This window comes from Oncorhynchus clarkii, chromosome 10, assembly GCF_045791955.1.
Source record: "Oncorhynchus clarkii lewisi isolate Uvic-CL-2024 chromosome 10, UVic_Ocla_1.0, whole genome shotgun sequence".
Taxonomy (NCBI): Eukaryota; Metazoa; Chordata; class Actinopteri; order Salmoniformes; family Salmonidae; genus Oncorhynchus; species Oncorhynchus clarkii.
This window is the reverse complement of record NC_092156.1, coordinates 62,240,358-62,261,925: the sequence shown is the minus strand read 5'-3', so window position 1 is coordinate 62,261,925 and position 21,568 is coordinate 62,240,358. Positions and strand designations below refer to the sequence as shown.

The window sequence follows — 21,568 nt, the reverse complement described above, 5'->3', positions numbered from 1 at the left end:
GAGATCATACGTTTCCTGTAGTTCTTGACCAGGTTTGCACACACTCAACAGGGATTTCGGCCCACTCCTCCATACAGACCTTCTCCAGATCCTTCAGGTTTCGGGGCTGTCGCTGGGCAATACGGACTTTCAGCTCCCTCCAAAGATTTTCTATTGGGTTCAGGTCTGGAGACTGGCTAGGCCACTCCAGGACCTTGAGATGCTTCTTACAGAGCCACTCCTTAGTTGCCCTGGCTGTGAGTTTTGAGTCATTGTCATGCTGGAAGACCCAGCCACCACCCATCTTCAATGCTCTTACTGAGGGAAGGAGGTTGTTGGCCAAGATCTCGCGATACATGGCCCCATCCATCCTCCCCTCAATACGGTGCAGTCGTCCTGTCCCCTTTGCAGAAAAGCATCCCCAAAGAATGATGTTTCCACCTCCATGCTTCACGGTTGGAATGGTGTTCTTGGGGTTGTACTCATCCTTCTTCTTCCTCCAAACATGGCGAGTGGAGTTTAGACCAAAAAGCTCTATTTTTGTCTCCTCAGACCACATGACCTTCTCCCATTCCTGCTCTGGATCATCCAGATGGTCATTGGCAAACTTCAGACGGTCCTGGACATGCGCTGGCTTGAGCAGGGGGACCTTGCGTGCGCTGCAAGATTTTTATCCATGACGGCGTAGTGTGTTACTAATGGTTTTCTTTGAGACTGTGGTCCCAGCTCTCTTCAGGTCATTGACCAGGTCCTGCCATGTAGTTCTGGGCTGATCCCTCACCTTCCTCATGATCATTGATGCCCCACGAGGTGAGATCTTGCATGGAGCCCCAGACCGAGGGTGATTGACCGTCATCTTGAACTTCTTCCATTTTCTAATAATTGCGTCAACAGTTGTTGCCTTCTCACCAAGCTGCTTGCCTATTGTCCTGTAGCCCATCCCAGCCTTGTGCAGGTCTACAATTTTACCCCTGATGTCCTTACACAGCTCTCTGGTCTTGGCCATTGTGGAGAGGTTGGAGTCTGTTTGATTGAGTGTGTGGACAGGTGTCTTTTATACAGGTAACGAGTTCAAACAGGTGCAGTTAATACAGGTAATGGGTGGAGAACAGGAGGGCTTCTTAAAGAACAACTAACAGGTCTGTGAGAGCCGGAATTCTTACTGGTTGGTAGTTGATCAAATACTTATGTCATGCAATAAAATGCAAATTAATTACTTAAAAATCATACAATATGATTTTCTGGATTTTTAGATTTTTTAGATTCCGTCTCTCACAGTTGAAGTGTACCTATGATAAAAATTACAGACCTCTACATGCTTTGTAAGTAGGGAAAACCTGCAAAATTGGCAGTGTATCAAATACTTGTTCTCCCCACTGTATAACATTTCTGGGATCTTTTATTTCAGCTCATGAAACATGGGACCAGAACATTACATGTTGCTTTTATATTTTTGTTCAGTGTAGTTATACCTAACCAGGTAAGCTGACTTTTCTCAAAACATCCCTGTGGCTAGCTACTTCGTGTGCCTCATGCTAGCCAGCACAGACAAATATCATTCCAGAAATGTCAAAATTCTAGACCATTTCTCCCCTCCTGCAGCATCTTGAGTAACAGAAAAATGCAGTGAAAACCAGCGTGCTGCAAACACGTTTTGTCACCGGTGCTGGTTTTTAGTCCTTTAAAAGTTGCTCCTACGGCACTAATCTGGTGAGCACCTTTGGAGCTCCGCCCAAGCAAAGCATTTTATTGGTTTGATGTGTTGCGAGGCGTCACTGATTTAGGCCGGGTTCTCGCTCCTCTTTAGGCTGATTTCTGCCATGGAACATCCCCAGGCTTCTCGTTTTAAGGAAGCCCGGTTCGCAACAAGGCTACATTCAAAGTAATGTCACATTAAATGTGTAAAGAAAAATAAATGCATTGCATTACGATGACCACCCTTTCCATGCATACATTTCTGCACTTTTGGTCACTTGGCCTTTTGGTGACATGGGGGGGGGGGGGGGGGGGGGGGGGGGGGACGACGACATTCTTATGACATTGCCAGCAGTAAGATTAGCTCGATTTCCAAAAAGACAAGTGCTGTAGCTTTCAAATGATGTCATTTTCTATTTTCTGACTGAAATTGACGAAGTAGGTACCACTTAAGCATCTGAGGACCAAAACAATCTTTGAGTTTAAGTTTAAACAAAGACATGGCCGTCTCATGGTATGGTGGGGTATGCAAAACTTTGAGCACCTATCTCCTGAACGTTTTGACATTCTGGTAAAAAAAAGCAACTTTCTGACCCTTATACCATGGGCAAATATGTATGGAAAAGTGTCATTCAAATCAAAATGGGTGCAGTTAAAAAGGGATTGAAATCAAATGTAACGACCCTTTGATTACTTGACACTCTTTAATGGTTTGATCATTTAAAAGCATGGTCCCACACTTAAGACAAAATGTATCAAGACCTGTGCCCCGTATCCACAAAGAGTCTCAGAGTAGAAGTCCTGCTCAAAGATCAGTGCACGTCTACACAGTCTTATTCATTATGATCTAAAAAGCAAAACTGATCTGATCGTAGATCAGCGCTCCTACTCTGAGAGGCTTTGTGGATACGGGCCCTGACCTAATATCATTCAGACAGTAGTTCACAGTGGGCTCACCTCAGTGAGACTGTGTGTGGTCCTGTGCTGCTCAGCTGGTTTTTCTGTGGTTTCAGGAGGTCCTCCATGACCATTGTCCCCTCAGGGTTCCCCAGACCCTGCTCATACCCCTTCTTCTCCTCCTCCTCCTGCAATAGAGATGTAATACAGATTACACATGCATACAGTATACTCCTTTAGGTATGTACACATGCACACACAGATAAAACACCATTTCAACATGCAGGTTTTTTTTCTGCACAGCCTATGTCCAAACAGTAAAAAAATAAATAGAAAAATGGATGAAAAAACATTTTCAGTGTAAACGTACATGACTAAAACTAAAGATAAATGGAACAATATATTTTAATAAGATAATCAAGAAAAAAACCCTGACATGGAGGGTTTACCCATCCCCACTACGTTTAAGTCCTTTACTGTAGTTACAGAATGACTTCATTGTTGTTAAACCCATCATGGTGGACATAAATATGATGTGCGTAAAAAACAAGTCAGCTATGCAAAGTCAAAAGTCATCAGACAAACCTAACTAAACTATTTTGACGTGTACAGTAGGTGTTTGTTAGTGTGTGGGTATGTGTAGGTATATGTACTATGTGTAGGTATATTTAGTAAGTGTATATTGGTTATAAAGTGCTGTCGGGTGTATACAGAACAGGGTGAGATCAGATGTGATGTATACAAAAGAGAGTCAATGAAAATCTTAGAATGAATGTCAAATGTTTTGTTTATTAAACAAGCAAGTTTTAAATTCACCAGATGAAAACACCACATACACACGTCAACAAAAAATCTGCATGAACTTATACTCATGAAAAGTGTCTTGGGGGAAAAAACATTAAGCAGTTAAATGGAAGTAATGAAATAGGCATTTGTGAACATCATATTGCCTATACAGGACAAACACAATATGTAATAGACTTTTTAGGCTAATATACAGGGCTTTCAGAAAGTATTCATACCCTTTGACTCATTCCACATTTTATTGTGTTACAGCTCGAATTCAAAATGGATTTAAAAAAAATTAAAAAATCTCTAAATAATATAACCCAGAACGACAAAGTGAAAACATGTTTTTAGAAATATCACATTTACATAAGTATTCACACCCCTGAGCCAATACTTCGTAGAACCACTTTTGGCAGCAATTACAACTGAGAGTCTTTCTTGGTAAGTCTCTAAGAGCTTTCCACACCTGGATTATGCAACATTTGCCCATTATTCATAAAATAAAATCTACAAGCTCTGTCAAATAGGTTGTTGATCATTGCTAGACAACCATTTTCAGGTCTTACCTCGAATTTTCAAGTAGATTTAAGTCAAAACTGTAACTCGGCCAACATTCATTGTCGTCTTGGTAAGCAAATACAGTGTAGAACTGCCTTTGTGATTTAGGTTATTGTCCTGCTGAAAGGTGAATTAATTTCCCAGTGTCTGGTGGAAAGCAGACTGAAGCAGGTTTTTCTCTAGGATTTTGCCTGTGCTTAGCTCCATTCCATTTATTTTTTTATCCTGAAAAATTCCCCCAGTCCTTATCAATTAAAAGCATACCATGATGCAGCCACCACTATGCTTGAAAATATGGAGTGGTACTCAGTAATGTGTTGTATTGGATTTGCCCCAAACATAACACTTTGTATTTATTCAGGACAAAAAGTGAATTGCTTTGCCACATTTCTTGCAGTATTACATTAGTGCCTTGTTGCAAACAGGATGTGTGTTTGGAATATGTTTATTCTGTGCAGGCTTCCTTGTTTTCACTCTGTCAATTAAGTTAGTATTGTGGAGTAACTACAATGTTGTTGTGTCAGTGTTCTCCTATCACAGCCATTATTGTCTGTAACTGTTTTAAAGTCACTATTGGCCTCATGGTGAAATTCCTGAGCGGTTTCCTTGCTCTCCAGCAACTGAATTAGGAAGGCTGCTTGTATCTTTTTAGTGACTGGGTGTATTGATACACCATCAAAAGTGTAACGAAAGGGATTTTCAATGTCTGCTATTTTTACCCATCTACCAATAAGTGCCCTTCTTTGCGAGGCATTGAAAAACCTTCCTGGTCTTTGTGGTTTAATCTGTGTCTAAAGTTCACTGCTTGACTGAGGGATAATTTTATGTGTGGAGGACAGCGGTGAGGTAGTCACTCACAAATCAAGTTAAACACTATTATTGCACATAAAGTCCATAACACTTATTATGTGACTTGTTAAGCACATTTGTATTCCTGAACTTATTTAGGCTTGCCAAAACTAATGGGTGGAATACTTATTGACTCAAGACATTTCAGCTTATCATTTGTAATTAATTTGTAAACCTTTTGGAAAAACATAATTCCACTTTGACATTATGGGCTATTGTATAACCCAGTGACAAAAATATAAATGTAATACATTTTAAATTCAGGCTGTAACACAATATTGTATTATATGCCTTATACAGTTGAAGTCGGAAGTTTACATTCACTTAGGTTGGAGTCATTAAAACACGTTTTTCAACCACTCCACAAATTTCTTGTTAGCAAACTAAGGGTTTGGCAAGTCGGTTAGGACATCTACTTTGTGCATGACACATGTAATTTTTCCAACAATTGTTTAGACAGATTATTTCACGTATCACAATTCCAGTGGGTCAGAAGTTTACATACACCAAGTTGACTGTGCCTTTAAACAGCTTGGAAAAATCCAGAAAATTATGTCATGGCTTTAGAAGCTTCTGATAGGCTAATTGACATCATTTGAGTCAATTGGAGGTGTACCTGTGGATGTATTTCAAGGCCTACCTTCAAACTCAGTGCCTCTTTGCTTGACATCATGGGAAAATCAAAAGAAATCAGCCAAGACCTCAGAAAAAAAGATTGTAGACCTCCACAAGTCTGGTTCATCCTTGGGAGCAATTTCCAAACGCCTGAAGGTACCACGTTCATCTGTACAAACAATAGTATGCAAGTATAAACACCATGGAACCACGCAGCCATCATACCGCTCAGGAAGGAGACGCGGTCTGTCTCCTAGAGATGAACGTACTTTGGTGCGAAAAATGCAAATCAATACCAAAACAACAGCAAAGGACCTTGTGAAGATGCTGGAGTAAACAGGTACAAAAGTATCTATATCCACAGTAAAACGAGTCCTATATCGACATAACCTGAAAGGCCGCTCAGGAAGGAATAAGCCACTGCTCCAAAACCGGCATAAAAAATCCAGACTACGGTTTGCAACTGCACATGGGGACAAAGATCGTACTTTTTGGAGAAATGTCCTCTGGTGTGATGAAACAAAAATAGAACTGTTTGGCCATAATGACCATCGTTATGTTTGAAGGAAAAAGGGGGAGGCTTGCAAGCTGAAGAACACCATGCCAACCGTGAAGCACGAGGTGGCAGCATCATGTTGTGGGGTGCTTTGCTGCAGGAGGGTCGGGTGCACTTCACAAAATAGATGGCCTCATGAGGGAGGAAAATGATGTGGATATATTGAAGCAACATCTCAAGACATCAGTCAGGAAGTTAAAACTTGGTCGCAAATGGGTCTTCCAAATGGACAATGACCCCAAGCAAACTTCCAAAGTTGTGGCAAAATGGCTTAAGGACAACAAAGTCAAGGTATTGGAGTGGCCATCACAAGACGTGATGAAATAAATAATTCTCTCTAGTATTATTCGGACATTTCACATTTTTATAAGAAAGTGGTGATCCTAACTGACCTAAGACAGGGAATTTTTACTAGGATTAAATTTCAGAAATTGTGAAAAACTGAGTTTAAATGTATTTGGCTAAGGTGTATGTAAGCTTCTGACTTCAATTGTATATCACACAATGTCTGGGCCTTGCACTTCAACAATTAAGCCACAACTGCTGTTATTTTATGCATATACAGTGCCTTGCGAAAGTATTCGGCCCCCTTGAACTTTGCGACCTTTTGCCACATTTCAGGCTTCAAACATAAAGATATAAAACTGTATTTTTTTGTGAAGAATCAACAACAAGTGGGACACAATCATGAAGTGGAACGACATTTAGTGGATATTTCAAACTTTTTTAACAAATCAAAAACTGAAAAATTGGGCGTGCAAAATTATTCAGCCCCCTTAAGTTAGTTTGTAGCGCCACCTTTTGCTGCGATTACAGCTGTAAGTCGCTTGGGATATGTCTCTATCAGTTTTGCACATCGAGAGACTGAATTTTTTTCCCATTCCTCCTTGCAAAACAGCTCAAGCTCAGTGAGGTTGGATGGAGAGCATTTGTGAACAGCAGTTTTCAGATCTTTCCACAGATTCTCGATTGGATTCAGGTCTGGACTTTGACTTGGCCATTCTAACACCTGGATATGTTTATTTTTGAACCATTCCATTGTAGATTTTGCTTTATGTTTTGGATCATTGTCTTGTTGGAAGACAAATCTCTGTCCCAGTCTCAGGTCTTTTGCAGACTCCATCAGGTTTTCTTCCAGAATGGTCCTGTATTTGGCTCCATCCATCTTCCCATCAATTTTAACCATCTTCCCTGTCCCTGCTGAAGAAAAGCAGGCCCAAACCATGATGCTGCCACCACCATGTTTGACAGTGGGGATGGTGTGTTCAGGGTGATGAGCTGTGTTGCTTTTACGCCAAACATAACGTTTTGCATTGTTGCCAAAAAGTTCAATTTTGGTTTCATCTGACCAGAGCACCTTCTTCCACATGTTTGGTGTGTCTCCCAGGTGGCTTGTGGCAAACTTTAAATGACACTTTTTATGGATATCTTTAAGAAATGGCTTTCTTCTTGCCACTCTTCCATAAAGGCCAGATTTGTGCAATATACGACTGATTGTTGTCCTATGGACAGAGTCTCCCACCTCAGCTGTAGATCTCTGCAGTTCATCCAGAGTGATCATGGGCCTCTTGGCTGCATCTCTGATCAGTCTTCTCCTTTTATGAGCTGAAAGTTTAGAGGGACGGCCAGGTCTTGGTAGATTTGCAGTGGTCTGATACTCCTTCCATTTCAATATTATCGCTTGCACAGTGCTCCTTGGGATGTTTAAAGCTTGGGAAATCTTTTTGTATCCAAATCCGGCTTTAAACTTCTTCACAACAGTATCTCGGACCTGCCTGGTGTGTTCCTTGTTCTTCATGATGCTCTCTGCGCTTTTAACGGACCTCTGAGACTATCACAGTGACTTGATTACACACAGGTGGATTGTATTTATCATTAGTCATTTAGGTCAACATTGGATCATTCAGAGATCCTCACTGAACTTCTGGAGAGAGTTTGCTGCACTGAAAGTAAAGGGGCTGAATAATTTTGCACGCCCAATTTTTCAGTTTTTGATTTGTTAAAAAAGTTTGAAATATCCAATAAATGTCGTTCCACTTCATGATTGTGTCCCACTTGTTGTTGATTCTTCACAAAAAAATACAGTTTTATATCTTTATGTTTGAAGCCTGAAATGTGGCAAAAGGTCGCAAAGTTCAAGGGGGCCGAATACTTTCGCAAGGCACTGTATGTCATCTTTCTGCGTCTACCTTTAAAGCAGGGTTTGATCTTAGCATCAGAAGCTATCGAGTGGAATGGTTACTTTCTATGTTATAGTGGAATGGTTTTTCTGCTGATGCATCTTGAGGTATCTCCTCTCCGAGAACCTCTTCCCACAGTGAGTGCAGTCGAATGGCCTTTCTCCGGTGTGGACCTTCAGGTGCATCTTCAGCTGGTGCTGGCGGGAGAACCTCTTCTCGCACTGGGGGCAGCTGTAGGGTTTCTCCCCTGTGTGGACTCTCTGATGCCTCTTCAGGCTGGATGATTGTGAAAAACTGGCCTGGCACAGGTGGCAGCCGAATGGTTTCTCCCCCGTGTGCATCCTTTGGTGGATCTCCACCTGTTTGCAGAAACTGAAGGCTTTCCCACAGAATGAACATGGGAAGCGCTTCTCTTTGCCACCAGATCTACAGATAGCATCACTACTACTGTCATTTGTCAAAAGGCTTGTGTAGCCATTTACTGTTGAAGCACTGGCATGGTCTGAGGTCTGGTTTAACATTAGGAGAGTGTGAGGAGGACGAAGGCCAGGGAGTGTCTGTGTTGTCGCAGGGTCCATGTTCCAGTTGAGAGATCCTAAAGAAGGCAGGCTGAAGGCAGCACCTGTTAGGGGGTTAACCTGAGGTGCCAACAGTGTCTCTGAATCACAACTATAGGAGCAGGATGGAGTATCACTAGCAGAGTTTGTTTCTGTTCTCTCCCGCCGCATATGGATACCTCCCAGTCCCTGTGGACCAAATCTATGCCTCGCCCTGGTCTCAGCCAGTCTGTTGTCATGGAGACTAAGAGATGTTGTTTTGTGTTTGACTGTCTGTTTCTGGTAGTGGTCAACAATGTTGTTCCCCAGTCCAGAGTTGAGGACGCTGTCCCATCCACTGACCTCCACTATGTCACCTCTGGTCCTGGCCTGCTCAGTGATGTTGTCCCCTGGGCCCTTGGCTGCACCGGTCTGGGCCTTGGAATCCAAAATGGTCGCCCAGTCTCCTCTGTTAGCCTCCAGCCAACCACCTGCAGGAAGAGGTTACAAAATAGACTTTACAAACATGGCAGAGAACTCTACATATGGATTTTTGTTGTCGTCAATTACCTGGTCAAGTTTATAGATTATAATGTCTGTTTTTATATGTAAACATAAGTTCCATTGATTTTATTTTATGAATTAAGAAAATATAGAAAAGAAAATAGCCAGACGCATCACCATTCCCAGTGAAGATCCATTACTTTATTTAGGCAGGTAGCCTAGCGGTTAAGAGCATTAGGCTGACTAGTTGAAAAATCTGTCGATGTGCCCTTGAGCAAGGTACTTAACCCTAAATTGCTCCTGTAAGTTGCTCTGGATAAGTGTGTCTACTAAATGACTAAAATGTAAATATGCATGTCTCCCTTACCTTGCTCCCCCATCTTTAGTCCACTCAGTAGGTCAATGTTCTCTGGTCCATCCTCTACTGTCTCCTCTTTGACTAGCAGCAGATCAGGCTTCCCATCCTCCATGTCTACTGACTGTAAGAGATACAGAAGGAGAGGATGTTGGATCAAGAAATATGATATGAGCACCCTGCTATGGAGCATCTTCTGATTGGGCAATGAGGGATTGCTATGAGTACTATGCAAACATGTTAGTTGATTTGATAATATGCAAACATATTCGTTGATTTGATTACTTGACCCTTAAATGTTTTGATAATTCAAAGGCATGGTCTCACACTTAAAGGGCCACACCACCACTTTTCAACCTCACTTTCATTATCTCCAGCAAAATACCAGTGTCAACATACTTTTAGTGTATGTGGACACCTGCTCGTAGAACATCCCTTTCCAAAATCATGGACATCAATATGGAGTTGGTCCCCCCTTTGCTACTATAACAGCCACCGCTCTTCTGATAAGGTTTTCCACTAGATGTTAGAACATTGCTGCAGGGACTTGCTTCCATTCAGCCACAAGAGCATTAGTGAGGTCGGGCACTGATGTTGGGCGATTAGGCCTGGCTTGCAGTCGGCGTTCCAATTCATCTCAAAGGTGTTAGATGCGGTTGAGGTCAGGGCTCTGTGCAGGCCTGTCAAGCTCTTCCACACCGAACTTGATAAACCATTTCTGTATGGACCTCGCTTTGTGCATGGGGGCATTGTCATGCTGAAACAAGAAAGGGCTTTCCCCAAACTGTTTTCAAAAAAGGTGGAAGCACAGAATGGTCTAGAATGTCATTGTATGCTATAGCATTAAGATTCACCTTCATTGGAACTAAGGGGCCTAGCCCAAACCATGAAAAACAGCCCCAGACCATTATTTCTCATCCATCAAACTTTACAGTTGGCACTATGCAATGGGACAGGTAGAGTTCTCCTGGCGTCCGCCAAACCTAGATTCGTCCGTCGAACTGCCAGATGGTGAAGCGTGATTCATCACACAAGAGAACACGTTTCCACTGCTCCAGAGTCTAATGGCGGCGAGCTTTACACCACTCCAGCCGACGCTTGGCATTGCGCATGGTGATCTTAAGCTTGTTTGCAGCTGCTCGACCATGGAAACCCATTACGTATGTGAAAACGGCACATTTCTAAAGTTAAGTAGAAAAAAATATAAAGTAAAAACATTCTACCCGATGACATAAAAAAAGTGATATTCAAACACTGAGATTCACGGTGATGTTGGGAGCAAGAAAATACCCTCCCTTGTGCTAAAAACTTGGTGCAGGTTTTGAAAATGAATGTTTTTTACTTTTAATCCATCACAGAGAAACATTTTTTAGGACCTTATCTTTTTAACCACAGATCATATAAACGGTCTGTTTTCACATATGTAGACACTAGTTTGGTGCTGGAAATTATGATTATGAGAAAACATATTTTCTGATCTGATGAAACCAAGATTGAACTCTTTGGCCTGAATGCCAAGCGTCACATCTGGAGGAAACCTGGCACCATCCCAACAGTGAAGCACGGTGGTGGCAGCATCATGCTGTGGGGATGTTTTTCAGAGGCAGGGACTGGGAGACTAGTCAGGATCGAGGGAATGATGAATGGCGCAAAGTACAGGGAGATCCTTGATGAAAACCTGCTCCAGAGCGCTCAGGACCTCAGACTGGGGCGAAGGTTCACCTTCCAACAGGAAAACGACCCTAAGGACACAGCCAAGACAACGCAGGAGTGGTTTCGGACAAGTCTCTGAATGTCCTTGAATGGCCCAGCCAGAGCCTGGACTTTAATCCGATCTACCATCTCTGGGGAGACCTGAAAACAGCTATGCAGCGACAGTCCCCATCCAACTGACAAGGTTGAGAGGATCTGCAGAAAAGAATGGGAGAAACTCCCCAAATACAGGTGTGCCAAGCTTGTATCGTCATACCCAGAGGTGCTTCAACAAAGTACTTAGTAAAGGGTCTGAATACTTATGTAAATGTGATATTTCCGCTTTGAAATTTTAATACATTTGCAAACATTTCAAAAAGACTCATTTGCATTGTCATTATGAGGTGTTGTGTGTAGATTGATGAGGGGGAAAAAAAACGTTCATCGATTTTAGAACAAGGTTGTAACGTAACAAAACGTGGAAAAAGTCAAGGGTTCTGAATACTTTCCGAATGCACTGTAGACAGGTATGTTACGTTCCAAATCATGTCCAATCAATTTGAATTTACCACAGGTGGACGCCATTCAAGTTGTAGAAACATCTCAAAAATGATCAATGGAAACACGATGCACCTGAGCTCAATTTCGAGTCTCATAGCAAAGGGTCTGAATACTTATGTAAATAAGGTATGTTTTTTGTTGCTTTTTAAAATTTGCTAACATTTATAACAACCTGTTTTCACTTTGTCATTATGGGGTATTATGTGCCTATTGATGAGGAAAAAAATAATGTATCCATTTTAGCTACGTCGGCAGAGCCGAGTAAAGCCACCCGGCCAAACCCAGATGACACTGGGCCAATTGTGCGCTGCCCTATGGGACTCCTAGTCACGGCCAGATGTGACACAGCCTGGGATCCAACCCCAGGCTGTAGTGATGCCTCAACACTGCGATGCAGTGCCTTAGACTGCTGTGCCACTTGGGAGGCCCAATAACAGGCTTTTAAAATGTAATATTGGTGCACAATTTCTACTTAAAAATATGTTTAAAAAGGCACTCATTTCATGGAACGACCCAGTTCACAGTTGGCTCACCTCAGTGAGACTGTGTGTGGTCCTGTGCTGCTCAGCTGGTTCCTCTGTGGGTTCAGGAGGAGGTGTAGTCTGGTTGTCCTCCATGAACATGGTCCCGTCAGGGTTCCCCAGACCCTCCTCCTTCACCAGCAGCACCTGTGGACCCTCCTCCTCCTGGAAGAGAGTGGTACACTTTAAGGTACATGCACACACACATAAACACGCTTTCAGCATGGAGTGTTTACCCATCCCCACTACGTTTGAGTCCTATACTGTAGTCACAGAATGATTTCATTGTTGTTAAACCCATCATGGTGGACATAAATATGACGTTGTGGATAAATATAAGTCAGCTATGATAAGTCAAAAGTCAGACAAACCTGACTAAACTATTGTGACGTGTACAGTAGGTGTTTGTTAGTGTGTAGGTATTAGGGCTGTCAAACGATGACAATAATCAAGTTAACGGCATTAGTTAATAGCGATTAATCTGCTCAAATTTGATTAATCTGCTCAAATTTGATTAATCTGCTCAAGAGTTTTCCATTTAAAAAGTAGTGCATTGAGGTACAGGCATACTATGCTTTCATTGTAAGGAACGGAAACACAAAATGATCTACGTCAAAATCTTTTAGTAGCATTTCCACCACGAACAACACGTCACTAACATTGCTACAGCTATTAATGCTCCAAATGTTTGAGTAGGCCTACTCCCTCTTATCAATGTTCTTGAAGTGTAACACTTGTAAGCAGTACAGACACACACAGTTAAGTACTGTTAAAGCTTCAGGTATTCTAGGAAAAAAATAACTGTCTCTATGGGTACAAAGAACAGAGAGCTTTTAAACTGATGAAAACATTGTAACCATCTGTACTGTTCAGATAACTTTACACACATAGTCCTACGCACTCTCCCTCCCACACCAGGTCTCTCACACTTACTCCCACACTATTGACTATGATATTGATTACTGCTTTGTTGGGAAAGAGAAAGAAAAAGGCATTTCACTGTACTAGTGCACATGACAATAAAACCGTGAAACTTGAAACACACATCCTCTCTCTCACACACACCCCACTCTTGAATATGCAGCCTACCTTTGAAATCAATTCCTTTTCAGTTCTTCCTGTGCCATCCAAATTTGTGCATAGCCTAGTCAGTGGTCAAGTTATCAGGTTGCTAAGTAACATGACTAGCTTGCTAAACAATGGTGTTTGTTATCAAACCAAAAAAACAGCAGCTTGCGACTAGTTTAAAATGGCCTGTGACATGCGCGCCAATCTGCGGCAGAAAAAAAACATAGCTCCAGTAATATTGGGTATAACTTTCACATGATTTTGGCTAGAGGCTCTCGGCTAGAGGCTCTCGGAAACGCAATTAACAGTATCCGAAAAATGTACAGCGATGAACATGTCACACGTTAAATAATGGGCCTAGTAAGTATATTTAGTAAGTGTATATTGGTTATGAAGCACTGTTGGGATCAGATGTGATGTATATTAAAGATAATCTCAATGAAAGTCTTGGAATGAAAAGTCCCATTTTGTATTTATTAAACATAAACAAGTTGTACATACACCATATGAAAACCACACATAAGCATGACCCAACTAAAAATCTGGCATTAACTTGTTGAACTGCATTTCTTTTCTCGTTAAAAGTGTCTTGGAAAAAAATTCAGTAGGTGAATGGAAGTAATCCAGGCATTTGTAAACATGTACCCTACAGAGTACAAACATAATATGTAACAGACTTTAGGCTTATAACACACAATGTCTGGATGCAATATTCTACCCAGCAATATTCAACACTGAAATCTGATACTGTTTTCCAAATGTCGCTGTGGAACTTTTCTGCTGATAACAATGAAAATGTATACATGTGTCTTTAATTCAGGGTTTGATCTAAACGTAAGAAGCTACGCGTGAAATGGTTTATTTGAATGTTATAGACTGGAATGATTTTTCTGCTGGTGTATTCTGAGGTAGCTCCTCTCTGAGAACCTCTTCCCGCAGTGCGTACAGGCAAACAGCGTTTCTCCCGTGTGGACCTTCAAGTGCATCTTCAGCTGGTGCTGGCGGGAAAACCTCTTCTCACACTGGGGGCAGCTGTAGGGTTTCTCCCCTGTGTGGACCCTCTCGTGCCTCTTCAGGTCACCAGCCTCGGCGAAGCGCATGTGACACTGTGTACAGCTGAAGGGTTTCACCCCTGTGTGGACCCTCTGGTGCCTCTTCAGGTTGCCAGCCTGGGCGAAGCGCATATGACACCGTGTACAGCTGAAGGGTTTTACCCCTGTGTGGACCCTCTGGTGGATCTCAACATTATGTGGGCAGCTGAAGGCTTTGTTACAGAACATGCAGAGGAACCGTTTCTCTTTACTATTGCCTGATGTAGCATCCCCTGTCTGAGCCTGGGCTCTAGTCCTGTCGTTTGAGTTCAATACCTGATCAAAAAAGACGCGGCCGTGTGAATCAGAAGGCCCCATCGACGTGGACACTGGGTCGCGATCTCTGAACGCATGTGAAGGGGAGTGGGTCGCAACATTTAGATTTGTCTCCAAGCTTTCCCTGTAATCTAAAAAGTCGCTGGTGTTGCCCTGTGAGTGTCCTTCTTTTAAGTGAGTCTCATCTGCATTCCATGTCTGAGGAGAGTCGCGCTCAACTTTCACAATCACCTCATCTACGACTAGACCCTCCCCTTTCTTATCTAGGAACCCTTCAGAGTATACACTACTGCTGTACTGGTTCCAGTCCCCTCTCATTGGATTAGTCTGTGTATCTAAGCCCACAGGCATGTCACCAGATATCATCTGTGTCTCTGTAACGTATGAACAGGTTGGATCATTGTCAACCTGTAATGCATCACCTGAGTCCCGATTGGATAAAACTGTCCTCAGGTTACCGTAAAGTAAATACTCTGAGCAGGGAGCAGGAGGACAGCCCAGTTGTCCCAGCCCCGTTAAAGTCTCGGTGTCTGTCTCTGACTTGAGAACGGCGTTCTGGATTCCACTGACCTCCGTGATGCTGCATCGGGTCCTGGGCTGCACTGAGGCGATGGTGGGGTCCTCCATAGCTACAGGAGGCACTCCAGCTGCTCCAGTCTGGATATCTGTGCTGTGTCGTGGGTCCTCCTCTCCTTCAGTCCTCTCCTGCTTGACTCCAGTACCTGCAGCCTCTGCATCTGCAGGCTGACACAAGAAGAGAGGAGGTTATTGAATAACAATGTCATAGGGAAGTCTCACAAACTTCCCTATGGCATATAAATGAGGATGTACATATTAGCAAGTGAATAGCTGAGGGGAGCCTTGCTGAAATAAACTGGCCACATTTGATGTACTGTAATTTTGATGTAATTCTATTACACTAACCTCTATCATGATAACGTGCTGGGTTGAGGTTCCACTCCCCTCATCAACAGTGATTGGTTGGTCATCTCTCCATGTATGGTGTCCCATAGGCTTTACAAAGCTTCTGTAGCCTCCAGTGCGATGTCCTTCACCTGAGAGAGTGATTGGGTGAAAAGAGGTGGTTAGGTTAGGTACTGTCAATGCTCAACTGTATATTGTACACTAAGGTACATTTATCATAACTTCATGAAATACTATTTATTGATTGATGTATTATGTTCCATGCAACACATTGTTTTCATTGAGTAAATAGGATGTGCAGTAAATCAATTGCGCCAAGATAGCTAAGTAATCAGGGGAATTATTGCATACTATCCAAAAACTGACCAAGACTAAATTCTGGGTAACACATCTGAACACATGTCCAGAGGGGAACGGGGCGACAGGCCGCGCATCCTCTGCATTCTGCAAAATGTACCTCTTGCCATTCCTCTGTATCGGTCGAGGATCTTGACACTGCTGGGACGACTGGCGAGGACGCGCTCTGGTATTGTCCTCTCAGCGCGCTCCCTTGCCACCTTCAGTTCCAGTAGTTTCCTCCGCAATGCCCTGTTTTCTTTCTGGCTTTGAGTTATTTCCAAACGAAACACTGCATAGTCGTCGTCTACGAGTTTACAGATCTCTGCCACGGCTGCATTCGCTAGCACCTCCATGATGGAGGCTATTTGAGTGTGAAACACCATACAGTTAGCCATTGTTAGCAGCTAGCGTTACCTAGATAACATCTATCAACTAAGTCGTCTCCAACACGAATTATACACTTTATAGTGTGAGTATGTGATGCTGTGCAGTTACATTAGTCATATTTTGAAATCCAGGGTGTTAAACGTCTAAATAACAACAATAAAAACGCTAACGTAGAAATTGTTCATTGTCACTGTTGTTCACTTCCGTTTACTTCTTCTTTACGGCGGTTGGCATCCAATATTTATGGTGCATTAGCGCCACCAACTGTAAGGGGATGAAAAAAGGAAACTCCATATTGTGAGAGTGGGAGATCAGTTTTGTTATTATCTCTCACTTCTTCAGTACTTCAAACTTCCATTAACTCCCTCCCCAGGCTCTGGGTCCTGAGAGGGTATTACTGCTCTTGACAGCACCTCATGGAACTCCTCCGCTGACAAATCTTTTAGTCCCAGGAACCACTCTGCCACATCCACAATAATGCCCATCTTCCTGGACTTTCCCTCCACATTAGCTGTGCCATTGATCACAATTGCCATAAAACTCACAAAGTCCACCTTCTTTACATACAGCATATCTGGATCCTGCTGGTGGGAGGCCAACTCTGCAACCTGCAGAGGCCTACCTGACAACACACGGACCTCCTACTATGTCTTCCCTTCTTACCGTCTCCGCATAGAAGTGAATTCCCTGATTTTGGCCACCTCCATCTCTTTCACCCTATTTGGGCATTCCAAGGATGTCGCCTCATGTTCTCTACCACAGTTACAATACTTTATTCCTTTGCATATCTCTTCTGCTGTACAGTCTCCATCAAAGTGGTTTCCCCCACACGTCCCACATCTCGGCTCCTTCCGTCTGCAGACACTTTCTACATGTCCAAACATTTTACAACTGTTACACTGCAAAGGCCTGGATATAAAGGCTCGGACAGGATAATACACATATCCCAGCTGCACTCGGGTCAGGAGGGACTCCACATTAAAAAAAACACAAGGGCAGACAAACCCTTCTCCTTCTTGCCGTTAACCACACAATTCATCTAGCATACATCAACCACTCCAGGAATTTACTTTAGCATATCAATATCAACATATTATGCACCTCCAGAAATGACTCCTTTTAATAGGTGACCTGCTCTGTTTGAACTTTACCCAAAGCTTTCTCCACCACTTTGGATATCTTCAATGGGTTTACAGAGTTGGGTGTACATCGTTCTAGAAAACATACTTCTACCAAGATACGATGGGGAATTATCAACCCTAGCCAATTTTTCTTATTTTTCCATTTCTTTGGACAGATGTCCATTCTTAATTTCCACTGCAAATTGATTCAAGCAGCCACCATAGCAATAAACGTAAGAAACCCTACCTTACTAAAACTCATCCTCTCTGGATCTCTCTATTCAGGCCTACTCACTGAGGGGCTCCCAGTCTAATCCCTCACCCTTGGGCTAACCGCTACTCTTCACTGCCTCGGCATAGGACACTTTCTTCCCCACTCAAACTCTGGCAATCTCAACCTGTCTCTCTCTCACAGGGCACTTCGGATCCCCAGCTGCATGGGCGCCCACACACACAGTGCTTTCTCTATCCCAACTGTACACTCCCTCTGACTATCCAAGTGAGAAAAACGTATATTTTACTTAAATATACTACAAATTCACATAATATACTACAAAAACAAGATTTGTAGTATATTTTTCTAGTATATCTTAAGTATACTACGTTTACTATCATTACACTTAATACACATTTTAAATGCATTGTTTTTCTGTCTTTAAGTATACTACACTGGTTGTACAAAACATAAGGAACACCTTCCTAATATTGAGTTGCACCCTCCTTTGCCCTCAGAACAGCCTTAATCTGTCAGAGCATGGACCAGGCTGGTGACTTGAAAAGGCACCAGAGGGTCCACATGGGAGAGAGGCCGTCCGCCAGTACACACTGTGGGAAGAGGTCCTCAGAGAGGAGATACCTCAGTTTACACCAGCAGAAAAACCATTCCACTCTATAACATAGAAAGTAACCATTCAACTGGAGTGCTTCTGACATTTACAGTGGGGCAAAAAAGTATTTAGTTAGCCACCAATTGTGCAAGTTCTCCCACTTAAAAAGATGAGGCCTGTAATTTTCATCATAGGTACACTTCAACTATGACAGACAAAATGAGAAAAAAAATCCAGAAAATCACATTGTAGGATTTTTAATGAATTTATTTGCAAATTATAGCTCATCATTAAGCTTAAGGCCCTGGGTCTCAACCCCGCCTTGTGCAATTGGGTCCTGGACTTCCTGACGGCCGTCCCCAGGTGGTGAAGGTATGAAACAACATCTCCAATCTGCTGATTCTCAACACTGGGGCCCCACAAGGGTGCATGCTCATCCCCCTCCTGTACTCCCTGTTCACCCATGACTGCGTGGCCATGCAAGCCTCCAACTCAATCATCAAGTTTGTAGACGACACGTTAGTAGTAGGCTTGATTACCAACAATGACGAGACAGCCTACAAGGAGGAGGTGAGCGCACTCGGACTGTGGTGTCAGGAAAACAACTTCTCACTCAACATCAACAAAACAAAGGAGATGATCGTGGACTTCAGGAAACAGCAGAGAGAGTACCCCCCCTATCCACATCGATGGGACAGCAGTGGAGAAGGTGGAAAGTTGTAAGTTGCTCGGCGTACACATCATGGACAAACTGAAATGGTCCGGCCACACAGACTGTGTGGTGAAGAAGCTGCTTGTCACCTAAAACCCTCACAAACCGATGCACAATTGAGAGCATCCTGTTGGGCTGTATCACCACCTGGTACGACAACTGATGTCACAGGAAGGCCAAAAGATCATCAAGGACAATAACCACCCGAGCCACTGCCTGTTCACCCCGCTACCATCCAGAAGGCGAGGTCAGTACAGGTGCATCAAAGCTGGGACTGAGAGACTGAAAAACAGCTTCTATCTCAAGGCCATCAGACTGTTAAATAGCCATCACTAACACAGAGAGGCTGCTGCCTACATACAGACCTGAAATCATTGGCCACTTTAATAAATGGTTCACTAGTCACTTTAATAACACAACTTTAATAATGTTTACATATCTTGCATTACTCATCTCATGTATATACTGTATTTTATACCATCTATTGTATCTTGCCTATGCCGCTCTGTCATTGCTCATCCATATATTTATATGTATATACTCTTATTCCATTCCATACTTAGATTTGTGTGTATTAGGTAGTTGTTGTGGAACTGTTAGACTACATGTTAGATATTGCTGCACTGTCGGAACTGAAAGCACAAGCATTTTGCTGCACTCTCAATAACATCTGCTGACCATGTGTATGTGACCAGTAAAATTTGATTTGAAATGTTCTGAGGTTACAGTACACTTCCAAGATCTTCATACAAAAGAGTTAGACAGCTATCCAGGAATTTCACAGCATCAAGGTAAATGTGTAATTCAATGGTTAAATGCTTAGTATATGATATAAAAACAAACAACAGTATCATAAATGTAAGGAAAGAAAGGTGGTGTTTTATGTCACACGACTAACTGGTGCCCCCGCACTCTGTACCGGTTCCCCCTATATATAGACTCGCTATTGTTATTTTACTGCAGCTCTTAATTATTTGTTACTTTTATTTATAATTTTTGGGGTATTTTCCTTAAAACTGAATTGTTGGTTGAGGACTTGTAAGTAAGCATATCACTGCACTGTAAGGTATTGTATTTGGTGCACATGACAAATAGAATTTGATTTGTTGCCAATCTGTGAAGACTCCAAGCATGAAAAAGGGTTTAAACATAAGTTTTGATTCAACTCATGGATTATATTGAATGTATCTATATTCCCCCTTTATTTCTTAATGTATCCACATGAAAAAAATTGCTAATTATTATTAATGACTTGGTACCCTAGTTTAGAAAAACCCATATACACTGAGTGTACAAAACATTAGGAACACCTGCTCTTTCCATGACATAAACTCACCAGGTGAAAGCTATGATCCCTTATTGTCACTTGTCATATCCACTTCAATCAGTATAGATGAACAGGAGAAGGCAGGTTAAAGGATTGAGACAATTGAGACATGGATTGTGTATGTGTGCCATTCAGTGGGCGCAAGAACTGTCAAAAAAGTATTTAGTCAGCCACCAATTGTGCAAGTTCTCCCACTTAAAAAGATGAGAGAGGCTCTGAGGACTAGTCTAGGGATGCCGTCTGGGCCGGCAGCCTTGCGAGGGTTAACACGATTAAATGTCTTACTCACATCAGCCACAGAGAAGGAGAGCCCACAGTCCTTGGTAGTGGGCAACGTTGTTGGCACTGTATTATCCTCAAAGCGGGCGAATAAGTTCTTTAGTTTGTCTGGAAGCATGGTGTCCGTGACATGGCTGGTTTTATTTTTGTAGTTCGTGATTGTCTGATTGCCACAAACATCTCGCATTTGAGCCGTTGAATTGCGACTCCACTTCGTCTCTATACTGACATTTCGCTTGTTTGATTGCCTTGCGGAGGGAATAACTACACTGTTTGTATTTGGCAATATTCCAAGTCACTTTTTCATGTTTATATGCGGTGGTTCGCACTCTCAGTTTTGCACGAATGCCACCATCCATCCACGGCTTCTGGTTAGGGTAGGTTTTAATAGTCACAGTGGGTGCCCTCCAGGACACCTACACCACCCGATGTCACAGGAAGGCCATAAAGATCATCAAGGACATCAACCACCCGAGCCACTGCCTGTTCACCCCGCTATCATCCAGAAGGCGAGGTCAGTACAGGTGCATCAAAGCTGGGACCGAGAGACTGAAAAACAGCTTCTATCTCAAGGCTATCAGACTGTTAAACAGCCACCACTAACATTGAGTGGCTGCTGCCAACACACTGACACTGACTCAACTCCAGCCACTTTAATAATGGGAATTGATGGGAAATGATGTAAATATATCACTAGCCACTTTAAACAATGCTACCTTATATAATGTTACTTACCCTACATTATTCATCCCATAGGCATACGTATATACTGTACTCTATATCATCGACTGTATCCTTATGTAATACATGTATCACTAGCCACTTTAACTATGCCACTTTGTTTACATACTCATCTCATATGTATATACTGTACTCGATACAATCTACTGTATCTGCCTATGCTGCTCTGTACCATCACTCATTCATATA

General features: G+C 42.6%; 1 protein-coding gene across 1 annotated transcript; it reads right to left on the bottom strand.

The window, feature by feature from the left end:
- Positions 1 to 8,183: 8,183 nt before the first annotated feature.
- On the bottom strand, positions 8,184 to 16,582 carry LOC139419310 (uncharacterized). Its single transcript, XM_071169254.1, has 6 exons — positions 16,104 to 16,582; positions 15,647 to 15,777; positions 15,293 to 15,466; positions 12,300 to 12,452; positions 9,526 to 9,637; positions 8,184 to 9,145 (listed from the first exon to the last, which is right to left on the bottom strand). The coding sequence occupies exons 1-6, from the start codon at positions 16,378 to 16,380 to the stop codon at positions 8,184 to 8,186; spliced, it is 1,809 nt and encodes a 602-aa protein (XP_071025355.1). The 5' UTR covers positions 16,381 to 16,582.
- Positions 16,583 to 21,568: the final 4,986 nt, after the last annotated feature.